We start from the raw sequence: 11,616 nt of genomic DNA on the forward strand, positions 1-11,616 counted from the left end.
TGGGGTGGAGGCACAAGGGGATCTGTGACATTTTTGGGATCCCTCTTTTTTGTCTTAGAAATTCCAGCTGAGGAGCGTGTGTGGCTGCTCATGGTCCGAACTGAAAATCACTGAGTTCGAAATTGAAAGGAAGGGATGTGTGGACTTAAGCTAAATTTGATTCTCCCAACTTTATTGTAAATGGTTGCAAATTCAGTTTAAGTCCGTTAACAAAATGCTCGCGACCCCCCTGCTCGTTGGGAAGGGTTATGAACACTGCCCATGGTGTCTGAAGGTATGTCAGCACAGGGGTGGTGGGCTGGTAAACCATTTGCGTCGGAATGGTTTCTGTCGGAAAAAAATGCAGCATACTGCTCGACAAGCTCGTCAATATTGAAGACTCACCCCCAAGCCATCCCAGGATGCTTCTCAGTCTGAAAACGGTGACTCTCTTAGCTGCGATGAAACCCTCAGTGACACTCACTTTGGTGGAATAGACGAGAGTGATCAGGATGACATTACAGGTGGTGAACAAAGAAATTCCCCTGGACTTGGGGACGATCAGACATGCGTTGAGAAGTCACTCCCTGAACATGAAGATCTCCATGCTAATTTGACCAGGGTTGTGGACCCTTGCACTGGAAAAGTCCTCCCAAGTGAGGTGGAGACACTCTGAGACAAGCTTGCCAGAAGCCTATGAGGTGAGATTCCCGGGTATCTCCATCCTTGGACATTCCCGTTCAACTCAAGATATCGACTTCACTGATGTATTTTCAGAAACCTGTTGTCTTACACGGCTAAGGAGTGTATCCATTCTTGGTGGGTTCACTTACGACATGAACTAACGTGACGGTTGCAGAAGAACACCAGGATCGCACTTGGCAAAGGCTCGAGTAGCACAATTCTCTTGCCGACCTGCGATGTCAAAACTCGAGGCAAGGACATTGCATCAGACCAACTTTCTTCTGTCATCACCAATGATGAGATGGAACTCGTTTTGGGTCTATTCGAGAAGTTCAACAAGAAATACCCTTTCCTTCATCTTGATATTTGTCAGAACATGAGCCGCTCTTCGCCACGCCCCTATCCCCAACTTTTTTCGCTCAAGTTTGGAAATCCATACCCGACATATGCATTCGTTATCAGAGGTGCAAACCCGAAGGTCTAACATGTTTACCAATGCACTGACACTTGCACATCCATACTAGCAACATCAACAACCACTCTATTATTATACAATGCTAGTCGACTGTGTCCATTACGCTTCCATTATTTGTGAGTCCACTCAATTATCTGTTGAGGTATGTACCCTGCAGTCACTTCCGTCAATAGACCCCTTGGCTGCGCTTATCTATGTCCTGTAGATTCCCCGGAGCAAATGCAGGCGCTAAAAGGACTCCGTGTATTACTTGAGAGTGATCTCAAGGCTTTAAAAACACTATGTCCCACCCTTCTGCAGACCGCTGTGAGCATGCAAGACACAGTGTTCCAGAGATGGACAATCGATTTGTTTCATTTTTCTATTTCCTTGAATTGCCTAAGTTTTGAAATTCGTACACAACGTATGAGCTCATTATCAGAGGCGCAAGCCCGAAGGTCTAACGTATTTGCAGTGGCACTTCAATGCGCTGACACCTGTGCATCCATACTAGCAACATCAACAACTACTCAATTATTGAAACATATTATACAATGCTATGCCCAACTATACCCCTGCTCTTCCGTTATTTGTGAGTCTGGAGTTGGTGACTCATTTAATCGACACCCCAATCCTGATTGTGTTTCCCCTGTCTAGGTGTATCAACCGTGCTAACCGACAACCATGGGATGTTCTTTCCATCACTAAGGGTTGCATTGTAGAGTTTCTCGAATCCTCTCCCCCAGCTCCAGTGGGAGTCCGTCTAGCAGTGTTGAAGTTCGCTCAACGCGTAATCTTGGTCCAGACACAGGGTGTTAGCGACCCTCGAGTAAGCCCATCAAGGACTAACTGTCATGATATTCCTTCTCAATCTGATGTTTCTTGCTCTTGTGCCAGTTGCAAAACAAAGTGGACCCAAACATTTCGCTCATCCCCTCAGATCACCCATTCATTAATGCTATTGCCCTTGAAGCCGAGGGAACACAATTACTCATGCTCGTTACGACAATTCTTCATAGTTCTTTGTATGTGATATCAGGTAGTTTTCCCCAATCACCTTCCGTTTATCACCAATACAGGGACTCCGACTCAGTATCCGCCATCATCAACTCCTTTGGCACACTCGCAAAGGCCCATCCACAACTTCTCCAGTTTATTATTGAAGCCACCTCCAAATGGAGTCCCGCTAAGTTAGCTGGTCAATCCACTATCAAGATCCGGAGTGTGGAGAAGTCTATATTTATTCTCCTCAATTATCTGTTAAAGTATGCGCTCTGCGGTGACTTCGTCATCGAGTTGAAATCTCTGAGAATGTGTTCCTGCAGGTTAGGTGTTGGTCAGGCCTTTACCATGGATATTGCGAGGGCCTTGGAGCGAATCTCTGAGCGTATCAAGCAAATAATTCATGCTGAATATGGCCATCAACGGCTGTGGCAGAAGCAGAACGTAGACGAAGAGGGCTGCATCAACGCCTTTTGCATCTTGCACCCAAAGCACGTAAAGCTGGAACTCAGCGGTCCTGACACATCCTCTGCAGTTTCTGCACTTGCCAATTTCAATTTTCAGGACTCATCCACCGAACTAGTTACAGGTTTGATCATAGAAAAACTCAGCACTTCTCTGTTCAGGATGACTGATGGAAACTCTCGTCGTACATCATGCATATGATACGAGTTTTAGAATCTCCTGCACCTTGAAAGCTGAATCCAGCCATGCAACTGTGGCTACATCAAAACCATCAACCAAGGAAGCACCATGGAAGTCCGACGTGGATGATGAGGAGATGTACTCGGACATCATGAGCTTGACATAAGTTCCTTGATCTCTTGACAGAAGAGCTGATTGTGTCCTTTCTACCCAGCCAGCGGAGGTGTTTCAGGTGGCTCAAACCATTGACGATTCCGCTGAGGCCGACGAGCTAGCCCTTCAGCTACAAAGCACCACATTTGATCCACTGCTGCCCCAAGAACTTGATATCGTACAGGCAGAATCCTTCATACGCTCTGCGAGGTTCATATCTCAAAGACTGGTACAAAGCAGCTGGAGCAAGCACATACAAATCTCATTGCAGTCCTGTCATATCCATCCACAGCCATCATCTTCCACTACCTCCAACCCCTCTGGACTACCTCTGCTCCTTCTTCACTAACCTCGGAGCTCCCGTATTCTGCAATCACCTCCACCTCCCTCAATGGTCACCACCCCCTCTTTTCAATATATTACCTGCACCTCCCTAAGTATGGAGCCCCAAAGGCCTCCAGACAGCTCCGACGTCCGCTGGTGCACTCTGTCAGGGCACACCCACCTGACCCGGCCCCACCCAGCCCCACTTCACCCGGTACCCCGCCACCCAGTCTTCCCCTACCTCCTCCCCCCTTCTTCTTTCTTTCTTTCTTTCTCCATTCCACTCCCTCTTTACTTATTTCACCTTCTCTTTATTTTCTCTTTATTCTACATGGACAACCTTTCCTTGTATCAATGTACCATTGACCCACCCGCAGCGTGCTCACGACACGCCCAGCCCAGGCGCCTCGGGCGACCCCCGCTATGTCCAGCTCGCGTGTTCACAGCGGACGCCCTCAGGATCCCCCACAGGGACACCCGGGTGACTACGGCTGTATGCGAGGATGACGTGGCACCCGTCATGTGACCTAAGCCGCATGTATATAAACATACCTGAAGTGGGAACCGAAGAAGTAGCCTTCTTCTCACCCTTTTCCACTTCAGTCTAAGTGGCCAGGGACTGCCTCCTGAGCCAGGCCCACCAGTACGCACGCCCGCTCCACACCCCGCAAGGCTTCTAGTGTCGGGCGTCTCACCCAGGCCTCCTCTACCCTGGACGTGTCCCTGACACACTCCCACCCCCACTGGACAATTCACTTGCTTGCCCTGCAAGTCTACCTTCAGGTCTATCCCTCCTTTCCGTTTCTGGGTTATCGCCTGCCATTCTGCTAACCCCATAACCTGACTTGTCAGTAATATTCAATCGGCTAATGTTTAACTCCATTAGCTCCGCTCCGCTCGGTCCTGCCATTCACGGGCCTGCCTTGATGTAACTATATATATATACTTAACTTGTAGATAGGTTACACTCCAGTGATAAAATCGACTAGAGTTGATCCCCCTTTAGTTCTCATTGCCAGTAAGTAAATTAGGGCACAGACATGTAACTTGGCACAGTGCTCCTGGTCTGAGTCGCTGAGGCCGAAGCCCTCTGCCATGGAGACAACTCCTTTGTCTCGATCCGGTCTCTAACAAGTCCCTCATGATGCTGAATCTACTCCGAAGCTGGAACTAGGGGCAAGCAATGATGGATTATTGAGACCAATACCATCGCATGAAATGTGGATTTTACTGTTTGTGTGAACTGTCATGCATGGTCAATGAAGTTCTATCAGCACTCTGGCAATGGGGGATTCGGGCACACAAGGGAGGGATAAGCAAGACAGTGCAGTCGACTAGACTGAGCCAGCTTTATCGGTTGGAGGGTGAAACGACAGTCTGTGGCAAATGATCTGTAACTACCTTATGGAGGCTTTCATGTCAAGGTAAGTGCATCCTCTGGGATGAGAGCCCACCTTGCCATGGTCCAGAGGCTGCTCCAGTGCCCAATGTGGTTAGCTGGCTTTGGCTCTAAGAGGCTCTCTTGGGTACGCGAGTGGACGACATAGATAGTGCTTATGCATGGCAGCCGCTCGCGCAGCCGTTTCTCATTCTCTGTGCGCCTCAGCGTGTTCTCCAGTACCTTGCCAACCTAGCCACCGATCCTTTAACATGAGTTTTGGATCCACTGGAACACTGACTAACAAGAATAATTGAAGGTTTTAAGGGCTGTGCCAAGCTTCAATGCTTTGTGGGACTCCACGCTCTTGAAACCTCAATGCGAGGCAACGCACTTAACATTCTGCTTCAGGTTCAATTTTTCGGGAACCCAGGGGCCTGATCTTCTTTGAGACATGAAGACGCACATTGTGGCAATAAACGCGATCAAAAAATGGGTCTCGGATGTGAAGCCGCTGGGTAAGCTTGTCCAAAAATTTGCTATCAAATTATTGAGACTACTAGAAACATGAACAAGCCCCTCCAAATCTAATGCTAATGGAGCAACTGCCCAAAACACCAAGCTATTCCCTTCGGAAGTACTCACCATTGGGATGCAACAAGTCTTGGACAAACCGACTCTACCTGTGTTGTTCATGTGAATGGTATGTTTACAACATGGACAAACATGATGTTGAATGGCTGCAGAGGGACGGCAGCATCGCCCTTAGTGAAGGCTCAAGTAGCAGAATTCCCACTGACTCTCAATGTCAAAACTTGAGGGACACCACATCGGACCAACTTTTTTTGTCATCACCGAGGACGAGATGGAACTCATCATGGTTGACACGGGGACTGTTGAACAGTTGTCATTTAAGGTCACTCAGTCTGCCGGTGTTTCAGCCCTATTTTTGTCAGGGATCAGCAATGACCCTGGACCCTATGCCGGCTGTGCATATGCGCATGGGAAGTATGCCGGTAATTCCCGTCTACTCTGCTTACCTAAGCCCCAGTGACCCGGATCATCTCCAGCATTGTTCTGGAACATTCTATGATCACGTGATTCTATCGGCAATCCATTTGGTTTCCTTATTGCCGGACTCTACATGTATATAGCTGACCCTAAGATGGGGACATCCCTTTCCCCCAGCTTTAATCACAACTACATCAGCAAAAAATTGTTATGCTCCTGAGTGCTCCGGAGTATCGAGAGCACTGGGAGAATCAGGAGGAGATTGGCCGGTCCAGGAACAGCCCATTTCCTCCGGAGTTGGCTAGGTACTCCAGGGCACTCCCAGGAGGGCCTGGAGCATTGCTTTGTGCACAAACATATCCAGTAAATACAATTTAAATGCTTCAAAGTGTATAGGGGTGAGAAGCTTCTGGGAGCTCCTGGAGCATTTGAAAATGAAAAGGAAAAAAAAAAGAGGGAAGATCCCCCATGAATACCTCCTACCACAAGACTAACACAACAAGACACTGCTTAACATTTAGATCAAACACTATACTATATATCAAGGACACTGAGACTCACCAATACACAATCAAAATTTATGGCCTGATATATGATTAATCTGGCAACTTAATCACTTTCGGGCTGGCAGAATATGGGGGAGGGGGAAATGGGGGAGAATAGGGGGGGAAATGAGGGGGAAATGAGGGGGAGAATGAGGGGGAGAATGAGGGGAGAATGAGGGGGAGAATGAGGGGGGGAATGAGGGGGGGAATGAGGGGGAGAATGAGGGGGGAATGAGGGGGGGATATAGAGGGAAATGAGGAAAATTTGAAAAATAGGGACTTCTAAAAAGTTGAAAAAAATAATTAGGGAAAAAATCAAAAAAATTCAGGAACTGTAGTGCCTTTGAAGTGCTTTCAGGATATATAATTATTTGCAAAATCGAGGAAGAAATGATGGAGAAAAATGGAAAATACTTTCGGAGACCCGAGAAATAATGAGAACTGAATTGATGGGAAAGTCTGAAAATTGAATAGGGAAGTGAGGGGAAGCCTTGTAGCATTGTTATTTTCTGCTGTTCTAATTTTTCCTGATTGTTCTTGGTCTCACTCCCAGCTGCTACTGGATACTCCTGGATACTCCTGGAAGCTCCTGGGAGGGTCCAGGAGGAGCTAATGGAAAATACTTTCAGAGACCTGAGAAATAATGAGAACTGAATTGATGGGAAAGTCTGAAAATTGAATAGGAAAGTGAGGGGAAGCCTTGTAGCATTGTTATTTTCTGCTGTTCTGATTTTTCCCGATTCTTCTTGGTCTCATTCCCAGCTGCTCCTCAATACTCCAGGAAGCTCCTGAAAGCTCCTGGGAGGGTCCAGGAGCAGCTGGGAGTGAGACCAAGAACAATCAGGAAAAATCAGAACAGCAGAAAATAACAATGCTTACAAGGCTTCCCCTCACTTTCCTATTCAATTTTCAGACTTTCCCATCAATTCAGTTCTCATTATTTCTCGGGTCTCCGAAAGTATTTTCCATTTTTCTCCATCATTTCTTCCTCAATTTTGCAAATAATTATATGTCCTGAAAGCACTTTAAAGGCACTATAGTTCCTGAATTTTTTTTTTTGATTTTTCCCTAAATTTTTTTTTTCAACTTTTTAGAGACCAAAATTTTCCTCCCACTGCTCCTGGCACATTACATACTCCTCACCACTCCCAGCTGCTCCTGAACCCCCTCCCAGGAGAACACTATTGGCTCCAGGAGTGCCCAATCTGCTGTTTTGTCTCCCACATGCTCCAGCCACTCTTGATGCTCCGGAGCATAACGGACTTTTGCTGATGTAGGTTATCAGAGCATCTTGCACAAGCACGCACATCCCCTGACAATTTTCCAGTTTCTGTAGATTCATGTACCATGCGTGGGAAGTAAACATACATAATTGTACATTGTGTAGCAGTGATAGAGCTGATTGAGGCTCAACCGACACATAGATTGTGTTGATAGAGCAAATTGAGATGATTGAATTGCTGTCTATCACTTCTATTGACCTTCGAGGTTTGCTGATGTGTCAAGGGTAATAAGTGTTGGAATTTGTACACATGGTCTTGGGAACCTTAATGCTAAAATATGGACATTCTGGGAGTCAAACCACAGAGCCCTGCATAGGTACCAAGCTAGTGTGTTATCATTACACTAAATGCCTGCATTAGGCAGAGGTGGTTTCTAACAATAAGAAGCCCAATGATAACCGACGGGGACAAATGAGTCTGTGCGCAATGGCCTTGAGCGATGCAGAAAGGAAACAGGGTGCTGCAGGGAATAGACCGTAAACGACGGATTTTGGATATGGCCCCTATTGTAATGGATAGGATGTCGAGCCCACAGTGCAACATACGGTCATATTGGGGGGCTGAGTGCGTCGAACGACGCATGTGTCACTCACGGCGCTTTCAACGATTTGGAATGCAAGAGATGCGTTGGCTTTACCCAAATGCCCGTTTCTGGGGACATCTATTGTAGAACAGACCAGGTCAGAGGGTGATCGGAATGGGACTATGGTAGGCCACAAAACAATAGTAAATACATGCTTCGAGGTTGTTCCTCCAACATCTATCTCCCCAGATTTAATTGCTGTAATGGAGGAACGACATAAACCGGGTCGTGTCCTCAATTCAGAACTCTCGGTGCAAGTCGGGGCTGCCGCCACGCTACATCTCCCTTGAGCCACTCCTGCATGAAGACAAGTAACTGGTGATTCTCGACGTGGAATACTCCAATATCCGAGCTTGGATATTTGCCTCAAAGTTATATCCGAGCAATATACTGTACTCACACGACCAACTACCGGTCACGCATCACAGAGACCTCCCGGTCCGGTCGAAATTCAGGGTCTGTCACGCGTCACAGCCGGTTGGTGGTTGGGTGTTTGGGTGTCATGCCAGTTTTGCTGAGGCAAGGTGGCTGTGCGAGGCAATTCAAATTTTCCATTTCTGGAATGTATTTACATTCAAAAATGGAAAATTTTCGTTTGGTCTTTGTCAGGGCATACACCCTGACCTAGCCCATACCGCATCCACACCCGCACTCGCACCCGCACCCGTGACTGCACCCGGCTGTTGCACTCCCCGCGCGTGCCCTGTGCTGGATGCTCAGTGCGGCCGGATGGCCCGGACCTCGGGTCTCGGGTCTCATGTGACTTCCGGATATCTCCGGAAGTTTTCGATGTATTGTGGCCACTGTGGGAAGATGAGAAGTTAACTTCCTTCTCATCTCTGACCCACAGTAGGTTGTGCCCTGGACAGGGCTGGTTACACTACAGGCTGTGGACCATAGGGGAGGGTCATGGGGACCCAGGAGTCGTCCCCTGACAGTCTTCCAAGTTTCTTGTGTGCCTTGCTCGCATTCCACGGCCAAGTTCCTGCTCATGAATAGGCACAGGGAGTATGTGAACCTTGTAAATTTGTTTGGAGGACTGGAAGTGTAAACTGGATAAATTCAGTGACAGACAAGTTCCCATCTGGAAAGTAGGATCCAATAAAATCACCCGGGATGTCGCTATATGAGATAGTCTCATCCGTACACAAAGCAATGCGGTGTGCAAGGGTAAAACCGTTCATGAGATGATGCACAGATGCTCAGAAATTTTATGGGGGCGGTGTTTTCAAATGTTTAAATTTTAAATTCAAGGTGGTTAACAATTTAATATAAGTAATATAATTCGGACAACTCCGCAGCGCCCCGCCGGTTGGGTGTCACGCGTCACAACGAGTTGCCGGTTGCCGGTTTATATCACGTGACAAGTCACGTGGCTGACTAAGCCGGTAGTTGGTCATGTGAGTACAGTAATCGGGCGTAACTGGTTATAAATCAATATCAATCATATATCTCGCCCATAAGTGCAAGCGTGACACCTTCGATACGCAAAGATTGTTGCCGGTTTTTTATTTCTCCTTAGACGCTGGAGTATCCTTTATAATATCTGAGGGATGCGCTCCCCAGCCCCTTAAGCGCATACACTCAAGGTTGAGGCAAGCACTCCTTGATTCATGTTACGTACCTACTGACGCCACGCACATTACCTGCCAGTCTAATAGCAGGATTTCTCCAAAGTCACAATGCGATTCTGGAATGCTTTTGTCGCAATCGCTCTAGTTCCGGTTGTCGCAGCTGACTTCTACTTCGGCCAGGTCGTGTGCTACGCCTGGAATCTCAGCGTTGTTGAAACTTATGCGACTATGCTCCCCGCGAACAACAGTGAGGCGAAGTCCAAAATGGATTTTGCTCCTGCTTAACCAATATTTTCCAAACAGACAAATGCCTCACTGCAGTGAAACCGGATTCCGAGTACTACCAGCAGCAGCGCCACCATGTATACGGCTCCACAATGACCGCGCAGATTTGCGGTGCTAGCATTACGGTGACACTTCACAACTCGCACACCCCTCCCTCTTGGACTAGCTCAGATGGAGGAAGTGGAAGATGTATCAGCTTGGATCCTAGTTTGAAGGGGAACCAACCACTTTGCGGCAAATATTTCCCTAAACTCGGCCTGTTACCATGCGCATACACGATGAACGGCGTCTGCGATTCGTACTTGTGCAAGTGACCAATAACAGAAATCCGAAATCTTTGGCATCTGGGACGCGCGCTAGCTGCCTTGTCACAAGACCTGTTTATGTTCAGGGCCAGAGAGTACTGTAAAATACGCTCGAAATGATGATTGCCATTTTCATAATTCAGAGATGAGCACTGGGTCGGTGCATGACGTCACGACCATACAACTTAAGGCTGGTCACCTCCCTTGATCAGAGGTATCACCACACCGTTCTGAGCCTCGCCAAGCTTGAGGCGACAGAAGTTGTTTCGTCGAACGCGTCTCTGACTCTGAACGCCTCAAGGCATAGTTACCCGCCTCTCTAACGTTATCGAGTCAAGACTCCCAGCCCGTGCCGACTTTCGTGGCTTCGGCGAATAGCATCGGCTCAGAAATATAACAACAATTCATACATGAACCTCTCGAAAATAAGACATCCGCTACATCAAAGGTCCTGCGGCGCCCGGTGGGAGTCTGGGAGTGAGGATGGGTTCCTATTCCCCCGATTGGGTCTCAAAATTATATAACTGACTAGCCTGGGGAGAGCGCTGGCACAGCATGGCAGTGCTCTGGTAGTTGGGAGAGCAAAACCGAGTTTGCTGATGGAGTTCGGGGGAAAAATGAATATGGGAGGTTATCGCTCCTTGTTTGGGAATACCGTAAGGAGGGTTGTCTGACAAGGAAGACTGACCACAGTCATGGTAGCTAGTCTGAGCAGCGTGCCTTGCCTGTATAAAGTGTGCACGATTGTGACTTGGAGCCATCTTGGAGCAATTTGAAATTGGAACCGGAAAGCGTTTCATTGAATTAGCAAGTGGACCGAGGTCCACATCAGCTCTCATCTCAGTGTTCTGTCAAGATGACATCTAAATTTGCTTCTGACGCAACACGATCATAACATCGGATATATATATAGCAGCATCAGCACACTGAGCTTCAATGTGGCCCGAGACCGTTACATATCAAGAATCAATTCGTCCGAAGGAAACCTCCTTGACAGAGAATATATGTCCCGCCATCCTTTGCGCGCCCGCAGCTTGAACTAACGGATGCTCCCTGTTATGTCATCTCCCACGTAGGGCTACTCCTGAATTTCCCCGATCCTTGATTCCTCGCTTTCAATATCTGCCCATAGTTACGGCACCGCAGTGATCAATATCATAGCAACAGGAATGGAGCCAAAGGACTAGAACAAAAACCCTGGAATTAGAGCCCGAGCGACACGCTAGAGTCATGGATACAATCAGACTCTTACCCAGTTCGTTGTCGCTCCGTGGACGCGCGAAATCTGAGCTTTTTTGTTACTAAGTACTTTTATTCAATACTAAAGTAGTCACGTTGGGATTGAAGCACATGATATGAAAACGTAATCACAAGTTCCAGTCACATGGTACGGAAATAAGGCAATTAAACC

The 11,616-nt window shown here is 47.6% G+C and overlaps 2 protein-coding genes across 2 annotated transcripts; both read left to right on the plus strand.

Annotated features, from left to right (window-relative positions):
• Positions 1-214: 214 nt before the first annotated feature.
• EI90DRAFT_3014373 (uncharacterized protein) lies at positions 215-2,785 on the plus strand (the record flags this gene model as incomplete). Its single annotated transcript, XM_039056775.1, has 12 exons — positions 215-274; positions 477-558; positions 601-680; positions 839-1,141; positions 1,188-1,254; positions 1,344-1,444; positions 1,560-1,582; positions 1,632-1,709; positions 1,775-1,946; positions 2,015-2,142; positions 2,197-2,382; positions 2,443-2,785. The coding sequence occupies 12 exons, from the start codon at positions 215-217 to the stop codon at positions 2,783-2,785; spliced, it is 1,623 nt and encodes a 540-aa protein (XP_038918784.1).
• Positions 2,786-9,723: 6,938 nt separating this feature from the next.
• On the plus strand, positions 9,724-10,352 carry EI90DRAFT_3171916 (uncharacterized protein; the record flags this gene model as incomplete). The annotated part of the gene is made up of 2 exons (XM_039066325.1): positions 9,724-9,862; positions 9,919-10,352. 2 exons carry the CDS (start codon positions 9,724-9,726, stop codon positions 10,212-10,214), a joined length of 435 nt encoding a protein of 144 aa, XP_038918785.1. The 3' UTR covers positions 10,215-10,352.
• Between the last annotated feature and the right edge of the window lie 1,264 nt (positions 10,353-11,616).

The sequence above is a fragment of the Cantharellus anzutake genome, assembly GCF_015039405.1.
Source record: "Cantharellus anzutake strain C23 chromosome Unknown EI90scaffold_12, whole genome shotgun sequence".
Lineage (NCBI taxonomy): Eukaryota > Fungi > Basidiomycota > Agaricomycetes > Cantharellales > Hydnaceae > Cantharellus > Cantharellus anzutake.